A 19,600-nucleotide genomic window follows, 5' to 3' on the forward strand; every position below is an offset into this window, starting at 1 on the left:
ATTTGGATATTCCAACTCAAAAATCCGAATTTAATGAGCAATTTCAAGAAGATGAAGAGCAAGAGCAAGAGCAACGAGCAAAAATTGTTAGAAGAGCAAGACAAAGTTCCGACATATTCTCCATTCATTTCACAAAAAAATTCAAAGGTGAGAAAATGTACGATGTAATTTGCAATTATTGTGGAAAATCTTATAAATTTAAACAAGCGGGCGGCTATGGATCATTTTGGAAGCATTTGGAGGCAAAACATCCAACAAAAATAGGAGTTGATCGGTCTCAACAACAAATTTCCGGGTACGCTTCTAACCTTTCTTTATTTAAATATTCTGATAAAATACAAAAAGAAGAATTAGCAAAAATGATTTCTATGGAACATTTATCTTTTAGTTTTGGTGAAAAATTAGGTTTTAATAATTATTGTCAAAAAGCTTTAAATCCTTGTGCTAAAAGAGTACCAAGAAATACTGTAAAACGAACTATTATTTCTTTATATAACAAAGGAAAAAAAGAGTTAGAACTTTTATTTTCTCAATTGAAAATTCGTGTTTCAATTTGTTGTGATGTTTGGAGTGATCATTGGCAAATGCATTCTTATATGGGTATTACATGTCATTGGATTGATGATGATTGGAAAATTCAAAAAAGAATTATTGGTTTTCGTGTTTTTGATGATAAACATACTGCAATTAATATTTATAGAGTAATTGTTTCAATTTTAGATGAATATAGGTTGACAAAAAAAATTTTTTCTATTTCATTTGATAATGCTTCTGCAAATACTAGATCAATTATTGAACTTAAAAAAATTTGTGAACCAAATATTGGTGGTAAATTTTTTCATATAAGATGTGCATGCCATGTTTTAAATTTATGTGTACAAGATGGTTTGAAAATTCTTGATTCTTTTATTTCTCCAATTAAAAAAACTATTTCATATTTATGGACACATCCCCAAGTGATGAAAAGTTGGGCTAAATTTTGTAAAGAAAATAATAAAAGACCAAAACGTTTTCCAAGGGATGTCCCAACTCGTTGGAATTCAACATATGAATTACTAAACGAGTCTTTTTCTTATAAAGAATTATTATGTTTTTTTGTTACTAATAATATTGAGGATATTAATTTATATCCACAAAATTGGGAGATTTGTGCAAAAATTTTAGATATTTTAAAAATTTTTAATGATGCTACCTATAAATTTAGTGGAGTTTATTATCCCACATCTAATTTATTTTTACCTATGTGTATTAATATTGTTACTGCACTACAAGAATTTCAAAATGATGATTTATTAAAAGATTGTATTTTTTCAATGAAAAAAAAATGGTTATCTTATTTTAAAAATATACCACCTCTTTATTTTGTTGCTATTGTATTTGATCCTAGATGTAGAATGGATATTTTATGTGATTATTTGACTATTTATTATGACGTATTAAATCTTGATGTAGAAGATAATGTTAATATAAATGTACTAGTGCATGAAGTTAAACAAAATATTATGCAATTATATAATGAATTTGTTCAAGTTTCTAGTTCATCTACTTCTATTTCTACTTCTTCTCAATCTAATATTCCACAATTTTCATCACAAAGGGTAAGTGGTGTTGATGTTGCTCAACAAGTTTTATTGCAAAGACAAAAAAGAACAAGGGAATCCAGTTCTATTTCTGAATTTGACAATTATCTAACAACTTCTTTTGAGTTTGGTGATAATTATGCAGATGCAGATTTTCCAATTTTAGATTGGTGGAATCGTCACGCAAATACTTTTCCAATTCTTTCTTTACTTGCAAAACAAATTTTAGCAGCTCCGGTCTCCACTGTTGCGGTTGAACAAGCTTTTAGTCAAGGAGGTAACATACTTGATGAAACACGATCTCGTATGACACCCGATTCATTAGAAGCACAAGCGTGCGTGGATGATTGGACCAAAGCCGAACTAAGAGCCCAAGAAAATCCAAAAGAAAATGAAGATTTATTTGATTTATACGATGGGTCCTCAACGGGAACATCAACCGGTGGTGCAAATAGCGATTAAGGTAAAAAGGGGTGAAATTGATATAAGGTAAGTAAGAACTACGTGGGCTTTGATTCCTCTAAACCCCAAGAGGATACGTAGGCAACTTAATTTTTTTTTAAACAAAAAAAAAAATTAAGTTCAAGCCCATTTTTTTTTTAATTTTGTTCAAACTTAAAAAAAAAAATTTCAGTTCAAAATTTTTTTTAAAAAAATCATTATGTTCAACACTCAACAATTCAAGTCTTTAAAAAAATAAATTTAATTGAAGTATTTTTTAATTTTTTAAGTGTATTTTTTAATTTTTTATGTTCAAATAATTTTTTTTTAAACCGATCTTCAAAATTTAAAATTTTTTAGGTGTATTTTTAAATTTTTCATGTTCAAATAATTTTTTTTTTAACCGGTCTTCATATTTTAAAATTTTTTAACTGTATTTTTTAATTTTTTATGTTCACATAAAATTTTTTTTTAAACCGGTATCCAAAATTTAAAATTTAAAATTATGCGATTCGCCGGAAAACCAATCGGAACCGTCGGTTTTGTAATCGGATCGGAACCGGAACCAGAACCGGAACCGAACGGTTCGGAACCGGAACCGGACCATTTCGGTTCGGTTCCGGTTCCAGCTTTTCTGGAACCGGAACCGCCGGTTCCGGAACCGTGGCCATGCCTAGTCTGGTGCTATCTTATCCAGGCTGTGGTTTTCCAAATTGAAGGTTATCGACAAAATAATTGCAACAGATCAAGATTCAGTTTGGCAGCTCATTATCATTTGGATGAATACCTGTCCGTTAGTCGCAGTAAGAGATAAAACTGCAATATGAATGGAAAAATTACTATTATGTCCTTGTATATATTAAAATACAATTAGTCGGTTTGTGCGTTTCTATAAATACTGAATGTTAGACGGAATTGAAATACTTCAAAAGACATTTCTACAATATAGGATTAACTAGTTGTAATTGCGATATATTCAAAGACTTAATAGTAATTTTCCCAGTATGAATATATAACTACATACAAATGAAGGTATGCTAATGCACTAAAATAAGTAGAGTCACAAATGGATAAATGCATTTAAGATTTCAGACTATCAACTCAAGATGCCACTAAAACATCAAACTAGACTATACAACGTTAACAAATATACAGATTGAACATGGCAGCACATACATCATTGGGGGAAAAAAAAAATTCAAAGCTAACAAAATCTACATGTTATGAGTTAGTGTTAGAGAGAAACAATAACACTTACCAAAACTATATTCAGCTATATTATGATGATATTGCTGCTGTGTTCCAGAAAAGTGGTGCAGATATTCCACTGCACATTGATCCCATGCTTTTGCCATAAGAAAAATTCTGTGTTTCCACAAAGTCAACCCAAAAAGAAAAGGAAGATCTCAGTATTATCTCTTCTTCTTTGATGTAAGAGAACCAGGTTTCGAAAACACTGAAAAATTCTTGAAAAATCCAGATGTCTTGGAAGATGATTTCTTTTCCTTGGAGTGTTCGGTTGCACCTTTACTGGTATCACGATCAGATGGAAACGATTCTTGCTTTTCATCGTATTCAACATCTCCTAACTGCCGAAGCAATTCTAATGCAGTTACCTTACCTTTATCATTCCCATTCTTAGTTATACTAACCAGGGAAGGAATAACACCTTGATCCATGACCAAGTGACAATACTGAACCCGCTGAGAGCATAAAGAAAGAAGAATAGCTGCTGCATGCTCCTGTTCCTCGCGACTGTCACTTTCAAGTAGTTCAGCTATGGAAGCAATGCATCCATTTGTTTCAGCAACAGCAACCCTAGCCTCTTCAGTATCACACAAGTTTTTTAATAGAACTATACAATATTTTGCAACTCTACGCTCATTTATGAAAGGCACTAATTTTGGGACGCACTCCAAGTAGACTATTTGGGAACAAATATCAGCGCTTGACGACATATTATGCAGAATTTTAATGGCTTGTTCTTGGAATTCTTTGCTTTGTGAGTCAAGGATCTTTAGAATAGGAATGAGAGTACCAGATGCTGTGATTTTAAATCTGCAGTATGGGTGGCTGGACAACACTTCTACTATGTCAAGAGCCTCTCCCATTACTTCAGAGTCAAGCAAGGCCAACAATAGACTAAATGCTTCTTCAGGTAAGTATGATATTCCACTTCTGCATGGAACAGCACAAAGTAATAAAAGAATTAGACAAAGATTCAAGAACAAAAGAAACACAAACGATTGTCGATCTAAAGAATTCAACTGTCAATACTATGACATGCTATACCAGCCAAATGCCATGGAATTCTATGGCCAACAACAATATGCTTTATTATGAGCCTAAGTGAAGTACAAAACCGAGAAATGCTCTATTCTAACCATTTATCAGTGAGCAGAGCTGCTCAAAAATTAGGCTGGGATTTTCAGATCTCAGTCTGCACACAGCCTGGCCCAACTATTCATGCATATTCGTGACAGTCCTAGCCTAATACAATAAAATTATGTAACATATTAATATTTTATTAATTACACAGGTTGGGGCCCTTTATATAAACACAAAGCCAAATACAAAAGAAACACAAATGGAACTTAAAGCCAATCCAAAGAAAGTCAACAATCAATATCTATGACATGCTATACCAGCCAAATGCCATGGAATTCTATGGAAAAACAACAATATGCTTTATAAGCATAAGTGAAGTACAAAACCAAGACCTGCTCTATTCTAGCCATTTATCAGCGAGCAGAGCTGCTCAAAAATTAGGCCAGGACTTTCAGAGCTCCGCCTGGGAAAAGCCTGGCCCAACTGTTCATGCATATTTGTGGACAGGCCTAGCCTAATGCAATTAAATTATGTAACATATTAATATTTTGTTAATTACACAGGTTGAGGCCCTTAATATAAACACAAAGCCAAGCCTGGCACACTTCAGAAGACCCCAATTGATCTGGATTGGGGGCAAAAATCTGGTCCAGCCCAGACCTTTAGCTAGTCAAACAGGGCATATTCCTGGACCATGAACAGTATTCTTTTTTTTTTTTCTTGGGGGGGTGGGGGTGTTACAAACAAGGGTCTGAGGCCCCCAAGAAGAGATTACACAGTTACTAGGGTAGGAAATCCCGTATAAAGGCCTATTAGTGAGTCTTTTAACATCATCCATGAGCAGATAACTAAGTTTCATTGCAACTTATATTATTGACTAGTTCTACAATGATTAAAATCTTATCATGACTACGGCTTTTGTGTAGGCCACTAGCTGAAAATACAAGGTATATGAATTAGGATGACTCAATAACCTAATAAATAAACCATGACTCAAGAACATAGAAGCATCTGAAGTATTACCTGTTTTTTCTCACAAATGCATAAAATAATTGACATCCGGCTTTCTGAGCTCTTACATCATGTTGGTCACTTGCATCCCTCAGAAATCTAATCAGAGGTTCAACAAAATTTTCTGATGACATAGAAGAATAACAAGCTTGATCATTATCTTGCAAACGGCTTTTGACATCTTCAACCATTTTGCATTGAGAATCCCAATGAAGCTCAGAAAGTCTAGTTAACAAGTCTGAATCTGCCTCACAAACACATGCATGAGACTGGAATTTATGGTAATCATCACTTTTCTGTGTTGATATCAAGCCAGAAACACCTGCAACCTTAATTTGTGAAGAGTCTGAACTGTAACTAGCATCTAAAGACCCAATGGATATACTGCTGATATCAATTGGAAGGTGCAGATCATTCATAGAACTTCCCAAGCTAACAATGGACATAGAAGACACATCCAAAGAGTGAAACACTTGCATGCTTGGGTCAGGAAGGAAGATTCCATACTTTTCACACCACTTTGATATCAATTCTTTCATGGCTGTGTTCGGAGTCAATGAACAATGCGCCAGTTTCACTTTTGTCTTTGGACATGTATCATTACCTTCATCAAACCAATTTTGTATGAACACCCTTTCAAATGTTTGTCCAGAAGCAATGACAACAGGATCAAACATCAATCCCCTAGATATTGGGCACCTAAATTCCTCGGGGGGTGTGCCTCTCCTTAGAAAATCAGTTTGAGCCTCAAACTGCTGATGTCCTACATCAAAACCTGCTTCACCAGATCGGCTATGAACATTAACATTTGGAGAATTAATGGGTCCAACTGATCCTTCAGGCTGAGGTGTAGGATTCTCTTTTTGCTCCTCCATAATCAAGTTTCCATATTTCTTCAGCAGATACAGAAGGTATTTCAAGATCTTCTGTTTGGAAGGATCATTGTCACCAACTTTATCTAACAGTTTCCTAATTGATCTTTTCTCTATTAATATGGCCCTTGGGGATGTTATATGAAGTCTTGAAGCAGCCATTTGAAGTGTTTTTATTTCAGAATATTCTATTGAATCAGATTGAGAAATGCCCAGCTGAATCAGTTCGCGCATAGCCTTACCAGCCTCTTTATCGGAAGAGTCCAGCACAAATTTTGCTGCATTTAGATCATCAATAATGCAAGAGATCTGCAAAAGAAAGTCAAATTATCCATTTTACCGAAGAACTGATGCTCAAGAATACGAGTATGATAGAGAAATTACAAAATAGACTTAAGCTGATGCTGATCTAAAAAGACAGACGCTGGTGTTGTTTTCTGTAAACTAGATTCTCAAATATTAAATAACAGATAAACTAGCAAAAACAACAAAAAGAATGCTGCAAATTGCAACATGGAATAAAGAGGACTCAGAGGGTTCATTTTTTAGTAACATGTAGATTATATATTGATGACCTGGAAAGAAGGAATTAGATTCCATTTTGTGTACTTTGGACCCTGAATTTGAGCAATCACCAATCAGATTGTTGCAGAAAACTATTCCAGCAGTAATTGCATCCCCATTTCAGGGAAACAAATCACAAAAACCAAGAGAGAGATATGATGGGCATAAAGAGAGCCTTATTGCTATTGATACGAGATATAAACAACATTTGAATAAGTTTGAAAATATTCTAGCATCAGGAAATAAACATGTTGAGGCAAGAAAACCAAGGAATTTTTACAGACAAACAGGTTCTGTAATTTTCTCACTGAAGAATGTCTATTATCCGCATAGAGGCACAAAAAGAAAGAGAGAGAGAGAGAGAGAGAGAGAGAGAGAGAGAGAGAACAAAAAGAAAACTCAAAAGGCATGTATGTTTACAAACCTTAGAAGCCAACGGAGTTGGAACCATAGTTTGGATTTGGCCTAAACTTTGTTCAAAATTGTTCCTCGTTCTTTGACATCTTGAAACTATCACTTCTCCTGTTATTACCTAAAAGTGATGCAAGAAGCACTATCAACCACAAATTAATGGATTAAGTGAATGTACAACTGACGGAGAGTAAAAGGAACGGGAAAATAAAATTAATATTCCAATTTCTACACAAATATTGAATGTTTCAGAGCATGAATTTCCCAATGACAAAATATGACAAAGGAAAATCCATCTGAAAACATATTGTTTATGAAATTTAAGGATAAAACAAACATCAAGATAAAAATTACATCTAACATCTATAACTGACACAGACAAATTTGTGAATGTATATGCATACACATGCATCCGTGAATGATGAATTTCTTATTTTATCCACTTTCTTTATCTGAAAGTATTTAAGCATACTTTCGTTATCTGAAAGTATTTCAGCATACTTACCATATATAGTTTACTAGACTCACAGCAGTACCGAAGAATCTGCTTGGCTTTCTCAATTGTGTCATTTAACAAGCACAGTGCTTGAATTCCCGATGAGCATCGTGGCCGAGCTGCTTCTATTTCTGGAAACAGTTTTCCAATTCTATCAACTAATTTCATTAATTCTGTGCACATCAAACGATGCACCTGCAAAGATGAATAAAATTAAGATAGCTTGAAAACAATAGAACTGAATCAAATGAAGGCTAAAACAAATACAGAAGAACAAAAAAAAGTGCAATATAAAATTCCTTCACTAGATAAATCATCAACCATTTTCAGGAACCAGTTCATTCACCAGTCTCCAAAGTATGCCCATTCCTCTGTAACAGCACGCTAACTCACTCATTTGGCAGCAAAAGGAAAACATGCCATAAACAGTTAAAAGCAACAAGGCACAAGGTTTTTCATACTCATAAGTTCAAATTAGACAACAAAATCTCTACAACACCATAAAGGAAACATTTCAAAGGACATGTTTGGCTCACAAATCACCTCTGTAACAAAGAACATATTTTATTGTCAATCTACTCTAATTCATTCAGGAAGTACATTAATTAGATGCCAGAAACACGAAAGAAAACTAATAAAGTTTATCTGCAGATATTCCATGTAAATTTTAACAATGCAGAATACAATTAAACAGCATATTTGAAGTCAGATATTCCAGAAGTCCAAAATATATTGACTTGTGACACTATACCTTAAACGAAAAGAGGTATGGCAGTGGTTCCACTACATCATCACCTTCATTCCCCATTCAAAGTGAAGAATGCAGGTTCTGCACATTAATGAAAGTAAAAGGTAAGTGATAGCTAAATAAAAGTATAATATATAACTAATCAAAAGATATTTATTATAAGAAAGAAATATCACATAACTACACTGACCTATAAGCAGCAAATATCAACAGCACTAGCAGTTAAAAATAAATTTTGAGTTCAGATTTCCACAACTTATGATACTAGTTTATGAATGAAAATCACAACAGACCCAGATAACAAAAAGATTTGTTAAAAAGATGCCCCTTCCCACCCCCCCCCCCCCCCCTCTTAACTGCCTATGTTTATCAAGTTGAGAATTCTTAAGGGTAGAAATAATCATCATTGAAAGACTCATAATTGTGTTGCTATCAGAATGAAATTTGAGAATTGAACGTTTGAAGAGATGAGGTGATGTTTGCCTAGATATGTCAAATTAGTGTATCCCCCACCCTATCTTCCCCGTCCCAACAACAACGACAACAATCAAGTAAACAAGTGCATACACAAATAGATGGCTTAATTTATCCAGATAGACTTACTGATCATAGGCCATAATTTAAGACGCTTTTGAATAAAAAATAATCAACTAACCAAATAACATACTCATACATCAGAGATCTTAAGCATTCCTAAAATTTTCTAAGGCCAACCCATTGGTTTCCTAGGCATACATTTGGAAGAAAATGAAAAACTTCACTGAATCTATCTTTTTAACTACCATACTTACGAATCATATAAGCGGGAGCAGAGAAACAATAAAAAACAAAAAGTAAAAGAGCCTCACCTGGTAATTTGAAAACACAACTACTATAAGAAGCACCTCCTCAGCTAATATGGAAGCAACCAAAAAACACGAATTATTCCTTTCCTTAACAAAAAAAGTTAGCACTTCAACCTCCAAGCTAGCAAAAACCGAATTCTTGAATCACAAAATTTCCCTCAACCACATTGGTTCTTGGAATAAATACTGATTCTTGGAAAATTCTTTAAGCTCAGCTCTAAAACCAACAGAAGACCGTCCAAAGCGAACCCAAGTAAGCGCGAAATTCAAGTTGCTAAAGCAAAGAGAAAGGAACAAGCCAAGAGAATCTCTGTAGATGATGATGATGCTGCTGCTAAACAATACACAGAATATATGCACATATATCTTCTTTTTCATCAAAACCCAACTTCCACTAGACAAAACCCAGAATTATTTTTCCCGAAAAGAACGAGAAGAAGAGAGAATTCTGCTTACAGACCTCCAAAAAAAGGAAAAAGAAATAGTTCTGATTCTCAGGACATCCAAGTCTTTGCACAAAAGAAAGAAAAGAAAAGAAAAGAAAAGGAATCAGGAGAAAAAGTAATTTCCAATAATTTAGATATAAAAGAGACTCGTCAAGGCGTCAACCAGGAAATATTTGCAGGCCGATCTTACTATTATGCAAGTCTGATGATAATTATCGTGTTTTATTGGTTGCCTCTAAAAGATATAGGAAAGAAGCCATCACGAGCCATTGGCTGTCCCTTTTACTGTACACGATAAATCAAAACCGCAATACTATCATATTACCATTTTTTTTTCTTTTTTTCAACGGGTTGTAAAGCTTTATTCTGATGGTTGCGGTAGCGGGGTGAGCACAAGTTGGTTTGGTGCGATTTGAAAAACTTTTTCTAATCAAATAAAAATTGAGGATAAAATTTTTAATCTAAATTAAACTATTTTATTAATAAATTAAATCAAATCAAACCGCAACAAATTGGTTTGGTGTGATTCGATTTATAGTTTGATATCATTAAAATAGTTATAAATTGTTTTAATTATAATTAAACATAAGAAGAAATCTATAAGTAGCAAAAAATTGCTCAATTGTCTGACAACGTAAAGCATAATATATAAATATCAATTTCTGCAATTTAAATTTATAAAAATAATAAAATTAAATGTAAGTAATATTTATGATCTATCAAAGTGTAATCCTACTAATACAACCTATTCATAAAACAAACAAATTTCTTTCAATACTTAAACAACATAAGAAAAACTAAGTTACAGGTTTGGAATTTGTTATTCATGGGATTTTGATTCAGTTTTAAATGGTTTAATTAAATAAAAATCAAATCAAATTGTTTTGAAAGTAGTTTATTAAATTATAAATCAAACCAAACTATTGAAAATTAAATATTTTAAAACTGTAAGTTTAGTACTGTTTGATTTAATTTTACTGTTTAAATCATTTAATGTTCACCTCTAGATTGTGGGATTGAAGTTACTTACTATCTCGATTAATATTTTATTAGCATAATATTATCATTTTAGTTTGCAAATGGTACGTTGCTTTAAATGGTTTAAAACTATTAAATTAAATCAAACTACACCAAATCCTTTGATTTATATAATTTATATTTTGAAAATAATTTCGTTCAATTTAAAATTCATTTTAAAAAAATTTAATTTGGTTTATATTTTATCAAGTAGTCTAAAATTAAACCTAATTGCGGTCATTCCTAATCACTAATCCTAATAAATATGAATCAGGTTGATATTAGTTCCTTTCAATTTTTAATGCTTGTCTTGTTTTCTGAAATGATATGAAAATTAATAAATATATTGTGAATATATATATATATATATATATATATATATATATATATATATATATATATATATATATATATATATATATTGTGTATTAGAATTTCTCCTATGCATTTAGTCATTTAGAGGAATCTCTTGAAACCTAAGAGCAACTATTTCATAAATTCTGAAATTAATTATTCGAAAAATTTATACTTATTCATCCATTTAATTTAATGATATAAACTCATATTAAGTTTTGTTTATATAAATAAAAATAATATCAATTCCATAATATTCAATAGTTAAATTTTAAGTATTGAGATATATAATTTATTTAAAAGCACTAAAAGATGACTTAATGAAAAAAAATTGATGGTAATTAATTAGAACAATGAAGTTAAAACAAAATATATGTCAAGGTGGAAAAGAAACAAACACCAAATAGGTCATCTTTGGTCTAAGAGACAAACACCATATGGTAATTTTGATTGGGTTTTAGTATATATATAATATTATGATTCATTTATATATTTATATAAATTCATACACCCGTACTTCTCGCAAAAAATCTTATGAGTTTATATAATAACACACTGTAGGCATGGAGGGAGGGGCTTAGGGGTAGCCCCCACACCCCTAACCAAAAATTTTTTTTAAAGCATTATTCGTAAAATATTGAAAAATTTTTTTACGCTTTAAAATAGTAAATTTTTTTAATTTTACCCCTTTAACTTTTGAATTTTTCTTTTAGCTTCCTAACTTTAATTTCTCGCTCCGTCACTTATTATAGGAATATCATTATCTTTTAATAGATTTACAATAATATAAACCTTCTTGTTAGTAAGAATTATTACAACAAGATAATAGGTAGGAGGATTTGGATCAAAAAGTGTACTTTCATGAGTTCACTCAAAATACTAGATAAAATTATAATTAAGAAGTTCTATAATCAATGTATTTTTTTGAATAATATTCATAATTCAAATAATTGTGACTAGAATAATAATAGAAATGCATAATCATAATAATATTAAAATAATAATGATAATTAAAATAGTGATAATTATAAAACCATTTCTTAAAATTATAATATTAATTATCATAATTAATAAAAATATATGTTATATATTATAATAAATAGTAACATTACATGTGATTATACTATTATTTATTAGAGTATTAGTTATAATTATAATACTAGTTCATTACTAATAAAAAAAAAATCTTATATATAATGATATTATTTATGATTATATATCATCCATACTAAAAAGTATATGTGAATGTGACCATGTATATAACTTAAATTAGATCGAATTCAAAACTACGTAGTTTTGGAAATAAGAACGTGCTTTTCATTTCCTTGTATGTTTGCAATCGATAAACAAAAATTATATCATAATTTAGCAATATATTTATTGTTATAATAATTTTTGAAAGAATTATTAATAAAATTAATAAATTTATGATAAAAATAAAATAAATATGAATAAATTTGTAAATGTCCGTTCATGAACCTATTAAACGAAATGGTTTCACGAACTTACTAAAAGAGCTTATTCACGAACTTACTAAACAAATTCATTCACGAATTTATACACGAGCTGCTCACGAATTTCATAAATGAGACAGTTTACGAGTTTCATTTATCGAACCAAACTACACTATGTTCAAACTTGATTTATTTATTTAAACGAGCCTATAATCATGTTCAAGTTTGGTTCATCTAAAAACCAAACTCAAACCGAGTCCAATCTCGAATAGTTCACAAATAATTTGATTCATTTAGAACCCTAAAAGGGTTAAATAAATGAGAGGCTCGTTAAAATGTTAGTAAACATTATCATGTTACAATGTGATGCGTGGGTTCTTAAATTTTTGCATATATTTAAACATTATCATGTTAAAATGCACAATTCTTCTCAGTAATTACTCTAAATTTAAATTTATTACTCGATTAGACAATATATGTATGTACCCATGATTAAATTAAGCGTCAAAACATTAAATGAAATATTGCAATTGCCAAAAATGCCATTATTAAATTCATGGATGGATAAAAATATTATTAATAATTTTAATTTTATTGGTTGAAAAATAAGGAAAATTAACTTTAATTGATCATATTAATTTTCTATTTAAAATTAAATTATATCAGATAAAATAATAATATATTATATACTATATAAGGTATATATTAAATATAGTAATAACATAACATCTTTAAATATTTTAACTCTATTGGTTGAAAAAATAAAAATAATTTAATTTTGATTAATTATGTTTATTTCTATTTAAATGTAAATTTTATTAGATAAAATAAGAAATTATATTACAAAATACTAAATGTGTCACAGTCTGATTTTCTTTTAGTGTCGGTAATAGTGATTGACCGGTCTGTAAATAATACCATCGGTCCGGGACTTGGTATTATTTTAGTCCGGAAAAATTACTATGCATATTTAATATTTTATTTACTATTTTTGGAGCATGTTTGCATGATTTAGGTGGGTAGAAAATATTTCATGAATATTATTGGAGAGTTTATATATTAAATGAATATTATTTCTAATGTGGTATATGAAGAAATGTTAATTACTTGCCTCCTTATGAAAATCTAACCACTTCTAATTTGTGATCTAACTTTAATAAGTGACATAAAATGATACTCCGGCACCGATTGTGGCATTCGCCGTTTGGTTCTCCGGGATTAGCCGGCGGGTGTTACAAAATGAGGTAATTTGAATTAAAAAAAAAAAGTAATAAGTTAACATTAAATATGATAAGAATATAATATTTTTCAGAATTTTAATTTTTATTGGTTGAAAAAATAAAAGTAATTTAATTTTAATTAGTCGTATTATACAATATAAAGTATGCATTAAATATGGTAAGAATATAATCTGTTTAATTGTTATTTTTAATAAATTATTAATTTAATTGGTTATAATTATTCCTATAAGTAACTTATTCTACAAATAAGAATGTAATTTATTATTATTTGTTAAAAAATATATTATAAAATTTATTATTTGATATAAAATAGAAAAATAAAACTCATTAAAAATATATAAGAAATATAAAACTATGACATAATACGATGTATTAGCAAATCATATAACAAATTGGAAGAAAATTTTTTCTAAAAAAAAATATGCTCGTAGAATTTAGCAAAAAATAAAAATAAAATACCAAAATTAAATTATGCTCTAAAATAATAATTAATATATTAATTATTATAATAGTGAATACTCATTTCTTATATTTTAGTAATATAGATAATTTTTAATAGAAGGGAGGGAATAAATCCAATAAAAGAACCTCTTACACAATTAGTCTAGGCCATACAGCCCCCTCTATCAGCTGCTAACCAATCAATAATCAAATTAGAAGGACTAACCAACGCATGCAAACCTCTGCCGGAAACAATTGGCTAAAACATCAGCTACAAAGTTGGCTTCTCTGTATATATTTGAAGTAAGCACAATTTATAATATTATATTATAAATCTCGTTGAAGAAGAAACTGGGGAAGAAAGAATGCAGAAAAAAAAATTACTTACATAAATTAAATTTATATAAATTATATTTACCTGAGTAAAAATTAATTAGTATAACTTTTCAAAAGAAAATAATAAATACAAATAATGTGCATCTTCAAGAAAATTAGTATTCATAAATACATGTAAAAATATAAGATGAATATTAGCAAGACGACATTGTAACTTTGCATAATGTTGATTTTTTAACTGTAAAACTCCATTTATTTTTAAAAAACGACTTTCAAGTTTTTTGATATTTGGGGTGTTCATTAAAATTGGTCAATGAAAAATATTAATCTAATCAAAGAGAAAACTACGTCATTTTTAAGGAAATGAAGAAGCATTTTTTGAATATTGACAAATTCATTATCATCTTATAAATACATAATTCTTAATTTATTAATCACCGGTAATCCACCACCATAATTGGTCAATTGTTACTATTATAATTTATTATTGTTTTTCTATTTTTCCATATTTATTAATAAATTTTTTAAACTATAAAATTTTCTATAATTATAAATGATATTATAAGTTGGAACTTTTAGTAATTTTTTAATCTAATTCGAAAAGTAAACAAACTAAAAGTCATGAATAGGTTAATCGCTTGGGTCAACTTTTTCACTGGAAACTGTTGGTGGCGCTGACTGGTTAAGAAAGTGGGCATGCTATGTCTCCATGCGCAGACTTTATTGAATGTTCTGCTCTTAATTAAAAGTCTAAGTCAGAAAAACATCCAATCATATATATTGAATTACACATAGGTTTTCAATGCTTTCAATTGCTCTAATTAATGTTTCTTGTTTCTGTTTTTTTTATTGTAATAATTTACATTTATATATTTGGTGAAATATTTGAATTCACATGCATACATTTTATTGAAAAATTTTATGGAAATCCGTTACCACCTTTAAAATTATTTATATTATTAATATTATATCTCTTTATATTTTTTTTACCTTCAATTACTATGTACAGTGATTATTATACATTTTGCACTATGGGTAGTTGTTATAATAATTTTAAAGTCCATTAAAAACAATACAATTCATAATAAAACTCATGAAAGACAATATGATCTATAGGGAATAATAATTACAATTAAATATTTATATGAGAATCTAACCTCTTACTCAAAGGTACTAGGGCATCACCATTCGCTGGGCTAAGGGATCATTTGCCACATCTCTTTTTACTTGCAATAATAATTTTTAATATTTTTAATTATATATATATATAAATTATTAATTTAATAATGTAGACAGTATAATTTTTGGATCTACGTAATATTTAATAAAATAATTTTATAAATTAAAATATTCAAAGTTTAAGTGTTTAATGATTTCAAATAAAGATCAGAGGGAGGTAGTAAAAAATCTTTCACAAAAAATATAATAATAAATTTATGCATATCACTAATTATATTTCTCTTTTTTCTCTTTGGTTTATCTATCATAGCTTTTGTTTGGGGCTGCCGTTACTAATCAATGGTGTCCCCTTACTTTTCTTTTTTCTTTTTACTCCTAATTTTTTCTTCGTTTTTAATAAACCCATATCTATTTTCTTTTAATAGATCTGTTTTTTCTTTGTTTTTATTATTATTGTTACTTTGTCTCCATATTTGAAGTTATTTTGACCATTCTTCTGAGAGGGTTTAGTTCTTTCTTTGTGAATGTTTGTTCTTAAAAGATATGATATTTGATTTTATTTGATTGGAAAATTTAGATCTTATTTTACTAATGTGTATCTTCAATCAATGGAGCCTCGTAGTCCGGTCTGTTCCTCCATTGATGTTATTAACGCATAATGGCTTGAATTCATCCGTGTACGTCATACGCAATAAGTTTTTAGAAAAGCAATCTAAGCATAGAAGATTCAGAGAAGTTATTTTATCGTTCAAATCAATTAAAGGACTAGTTGCTTCTATGAAGATTTATATCGGTCAAAGTTATCTTCGAGTGGAAAAGTCCAATATTATTATTTTTTTTTTTAGTTTTAGTTTTATTATTCAAAAGAATATAGATAATTCTTTTATTGTTGATTGATCAACAAACTTTCTATTAATTATGATAGTAAGTTATATGTTTGGTATAATTGAGTATTTGTAATAATTGATTTTATTATTAATGAATTATATTTCTAAAAAAATATTTCTCTTATTAAAAATATTTATTTGCTATAATAACATTTTATCCACTATTAAATTTAAAAAATGTATTTATTCTAAAATAAATTTATTAATAATAATTATTTACACTTATCTATAATGCCATGCGTTGCACGTTGACTATACTCGTTTAATTTTTATGTCATTGCTTATTTTTACTAATTATTTGTTCTCATTTTTATTTTTTAATATTAAATATTAATTATAATTGTTGTCCTATATTATTTAGATTTTTCTAATGTTAAAATAAAATTTTATATGAGATTAATGCGAATATTATGGTTAAGTAATAAAACAGTAGTATGTTTATACACATTTCAATTTAATTTATATCATCATTTATCTAAAATTCATTATAACTGTATATGTACAATTCTATAATACCACCGAATAAATACACACACACACAGATATATATATATATTAAATTAAAAATTTAAACATTTTAAAATGCTTAATTATATATATTTTATTTAAAAATTTATTTTTTAAAGATATATCCAATCAAATAATACAAATACAAAGAAAAAGAATATTATAAAAAACTATTTTTTTTATCTCTATCCTAAATAAAGTATTTTAAATTATAATAAAAACAAAATTAAATATTTAAAAATAAATTAAATAATAAAACATAAAAATTTTCAAATGTCTCATTATCATATATACTAGTTAGAACCCGCGCCATGCACAGAGTAATATTAAATGATGAAATAATCTTTTATAACACAATTCAAAAATAACAAATTTGTATAATAAAATAATCTTAAAGTATATTATAAAATTGTATTTGATTGAGTTATATTGAAAAGTTGTAATGCTAAGACGTGCTTTCTCAATTATCCTATGAAGCCTTTCACCAAGATATGCAATAGCAAAAGCTATATATAGTATGATCTACAATAAAAAAAATGCACATACACCATTCCTGCAAATAATAGTAAACTTATAACAACATCATTTCTCATTCTCATTTTTGTCCCACCTTAATAGATAATTTTCATAAAAATTTGAGATTATATTGGTATAAAAAGAAAATTTTTATTTTTTAATAATATATATATATATATATATATATATATATATATATATATATATCTTTATTTTATATATGTATGTATATGTATATCTGTATATATATTTTTAATATCTATTATGAAAAGACACATTAATATACACAGCTAATAAATTATTTGCATGAAATTTTATTTTTTTTCATTTTCCATTTATTCTTCTAACGTTTGACATTCTATAATCTAAAATACTGCCAAGTGATAAATTGTACTACTTGCAAAATAGAGCAATAAGTGTAGAAAATAAGAGAAAATAATTGAGAAATAAGAACATTAAACATTTACAAGCCAATCTATATGCATAAAAAGCGAATTTTATTTTGTAATGATTTGATTGGAACTATAAATATTTTTAAAAAATTTATTTTACAATGATTATTTAAAGATTTGACATTATTATTCTTATAACTATTAAGATAATATGTTATATTTGATCATCATATCTTATCAACTAAAAAATCTTATCTATTTAAATTTTTTTTTTTTTAAATTTCAAATTTCTTTATATGTGGATGCAATCTACTATTATTTTAAATCTAAAACTCAAATTCAAATTCATAATATATCCAAATAAAGTAAATAAGAGATAAGGGTATAGAAAAATATTTTTTTGAATCTAAGATAATACTATTATTATTAATAAAAACTTTATTAAAATATTTTTAATAACATAATTCAGTAATAATATTTATTTAAAAAATGTATAAACACTCATGCGTGAAGCGTGGAATAACGACTAGTTTATATATAGTACTAGTCTTTTTTATGACGTGCGTTACACATTGACTATATTTGTTACTCGTACTTGCCAATGTTTTATATCATTGCTCATTACTTGTTAGTTATACTCATTAATATTAGAACCCCCGTGATGCACTTGAGCAATATTAAAGGATGAAATAATCTTTTATAATATTATTCAAAAATAATAAAATTGAATAATGAAATGATCATGAAATGCCTTATAAAATTCTATCTCACTGAAAGATGTTGAAAAGCTGCGATGCTGAAAAGCTGCAATGCTAATATGTACCTTTTTAAATATTCTGTGAAGCCTTTCACCAAGATATACAATAGCAAAAGCCATGTATATCATAACTTGCATTCAAAAAAAAAATACTTAGGATCCAAAATATGGTATGAACCACAACGAGGCAAACGCAGTTACTTCTCTATAAAATCAATAGTAAAAACTCATATAAAATATATATCCAAGAATTTCCTATATAATTATTAATCATTCAGTAAAAAAACTGCTCATATAGCAGTGTAGGTGCCCATAAACACATGCAAATTCAATGATTTTAGAGCATAAATTTATTCGCAAAGAATCTTAGCCAATGACCTAAATAGGCAAAGTCATGTGCCACCCTTGACTTTTATTAATAGTTATGGCAAAAGATAATATAATAGAAAATTGTCTTCTCTAAAATTTAAAAGGAATTTTTGTATCAAATAAAGTTAATATCATTCTTGGAATTAGACTTTTTCTCTAACCAAATTTCTTGTTAAAGCCTTTGCTTCAATAACCTGATTCCCAAGTCTTGTGATGATTAGCCTTGTCCTATTACATAATCCTGATGACTGACCTATATTTCTCAATAACATCACAGGAACACCAACCTACAAAGTGATAGAGTGATTTAGAACTCTAGAACATTTAATACTATTCAAAAATTCTATTGTATGTACATGTTCCAATGATCCAAAAGCATGATCAGACGTACAAACTGAATTAGAACTC

At 28.5% G+C, this 19,600-nt stretch overlaps 1 protein-coding gene across 1 annotated transcript; it reads right to left on the reverse strand.

The window, feature by feature from the left end:
• Positions 1–3,076: 3,076 nt before the first annotated feature.
• On the reverse strand, positions 3,077–9,966 carry LOC149496777 (ARM repeat superfamily protein). Its single transcript, XM_089720663.1, has 6 exons — positions 9,300–9,966; positions 8,455–8,532; positions 7,713–7,898; positions 7,221–7,328; positions 5,373–6,541; positions 3,077–4,199 (listed from the first exon to the last, which is right to left on the reverse strand). The coding sequence occupies exons 2-6, from the start codon at positions 8,509–8,511 to the stop codon at positions 3,434–3,436; spliced, it is 2,286 nt and encodes a 761-aa protein (XP_089576789.1). The 5' UTR covers positions 8,512–8,532; positions 9,300–9,966; the 3' UTR covers positions 3,077–3,433.
• Positions 9,967–19,600: the final 9,634 nt, after the last annotated feature.

Source organism: Jatropha curcas, chromosome 4 (assembly GCF_041381405.1).
Source record: "Jatropha curcas cultivar XTBG-Jc1 chromosome 4, XTBG_Jcur_1.0, whole genome shotgun sequence".
In the NCBI taxonomy this organism is placed as follows: Eukaryota; Viridiplantae; Streptophyta; class Magnoliopsida; order Malpighiales; family Euphorbiaceae; genus Jatropha; species Jatropha curcas.

Excerpts from the sequence above, each read along its gene's own strand:
- LOC149496777 (XM_089720663.1), bottom strand. The coding sequence starts at position 8,511 with ATGGGGAATGAAGGTGATGATGTAGTGGAACCACTGCCATACCTCTTT. Across the intron at positions 7,329-7,712 it reads AGTCTAGTAAACTATATATG|GTAATAACAGGAGAAGTGAT; the intron begins GTAAGTATGCTG and ends CATCACTTTTAG. Across the intron at positions 6,542-7,220 it reads CAACTCCGTTGGCTTCTAAG|ATCTCTTGCATTATTGATGA; the intron begins GTTTGTAAACAT and ends TTTCTTTTGCAG.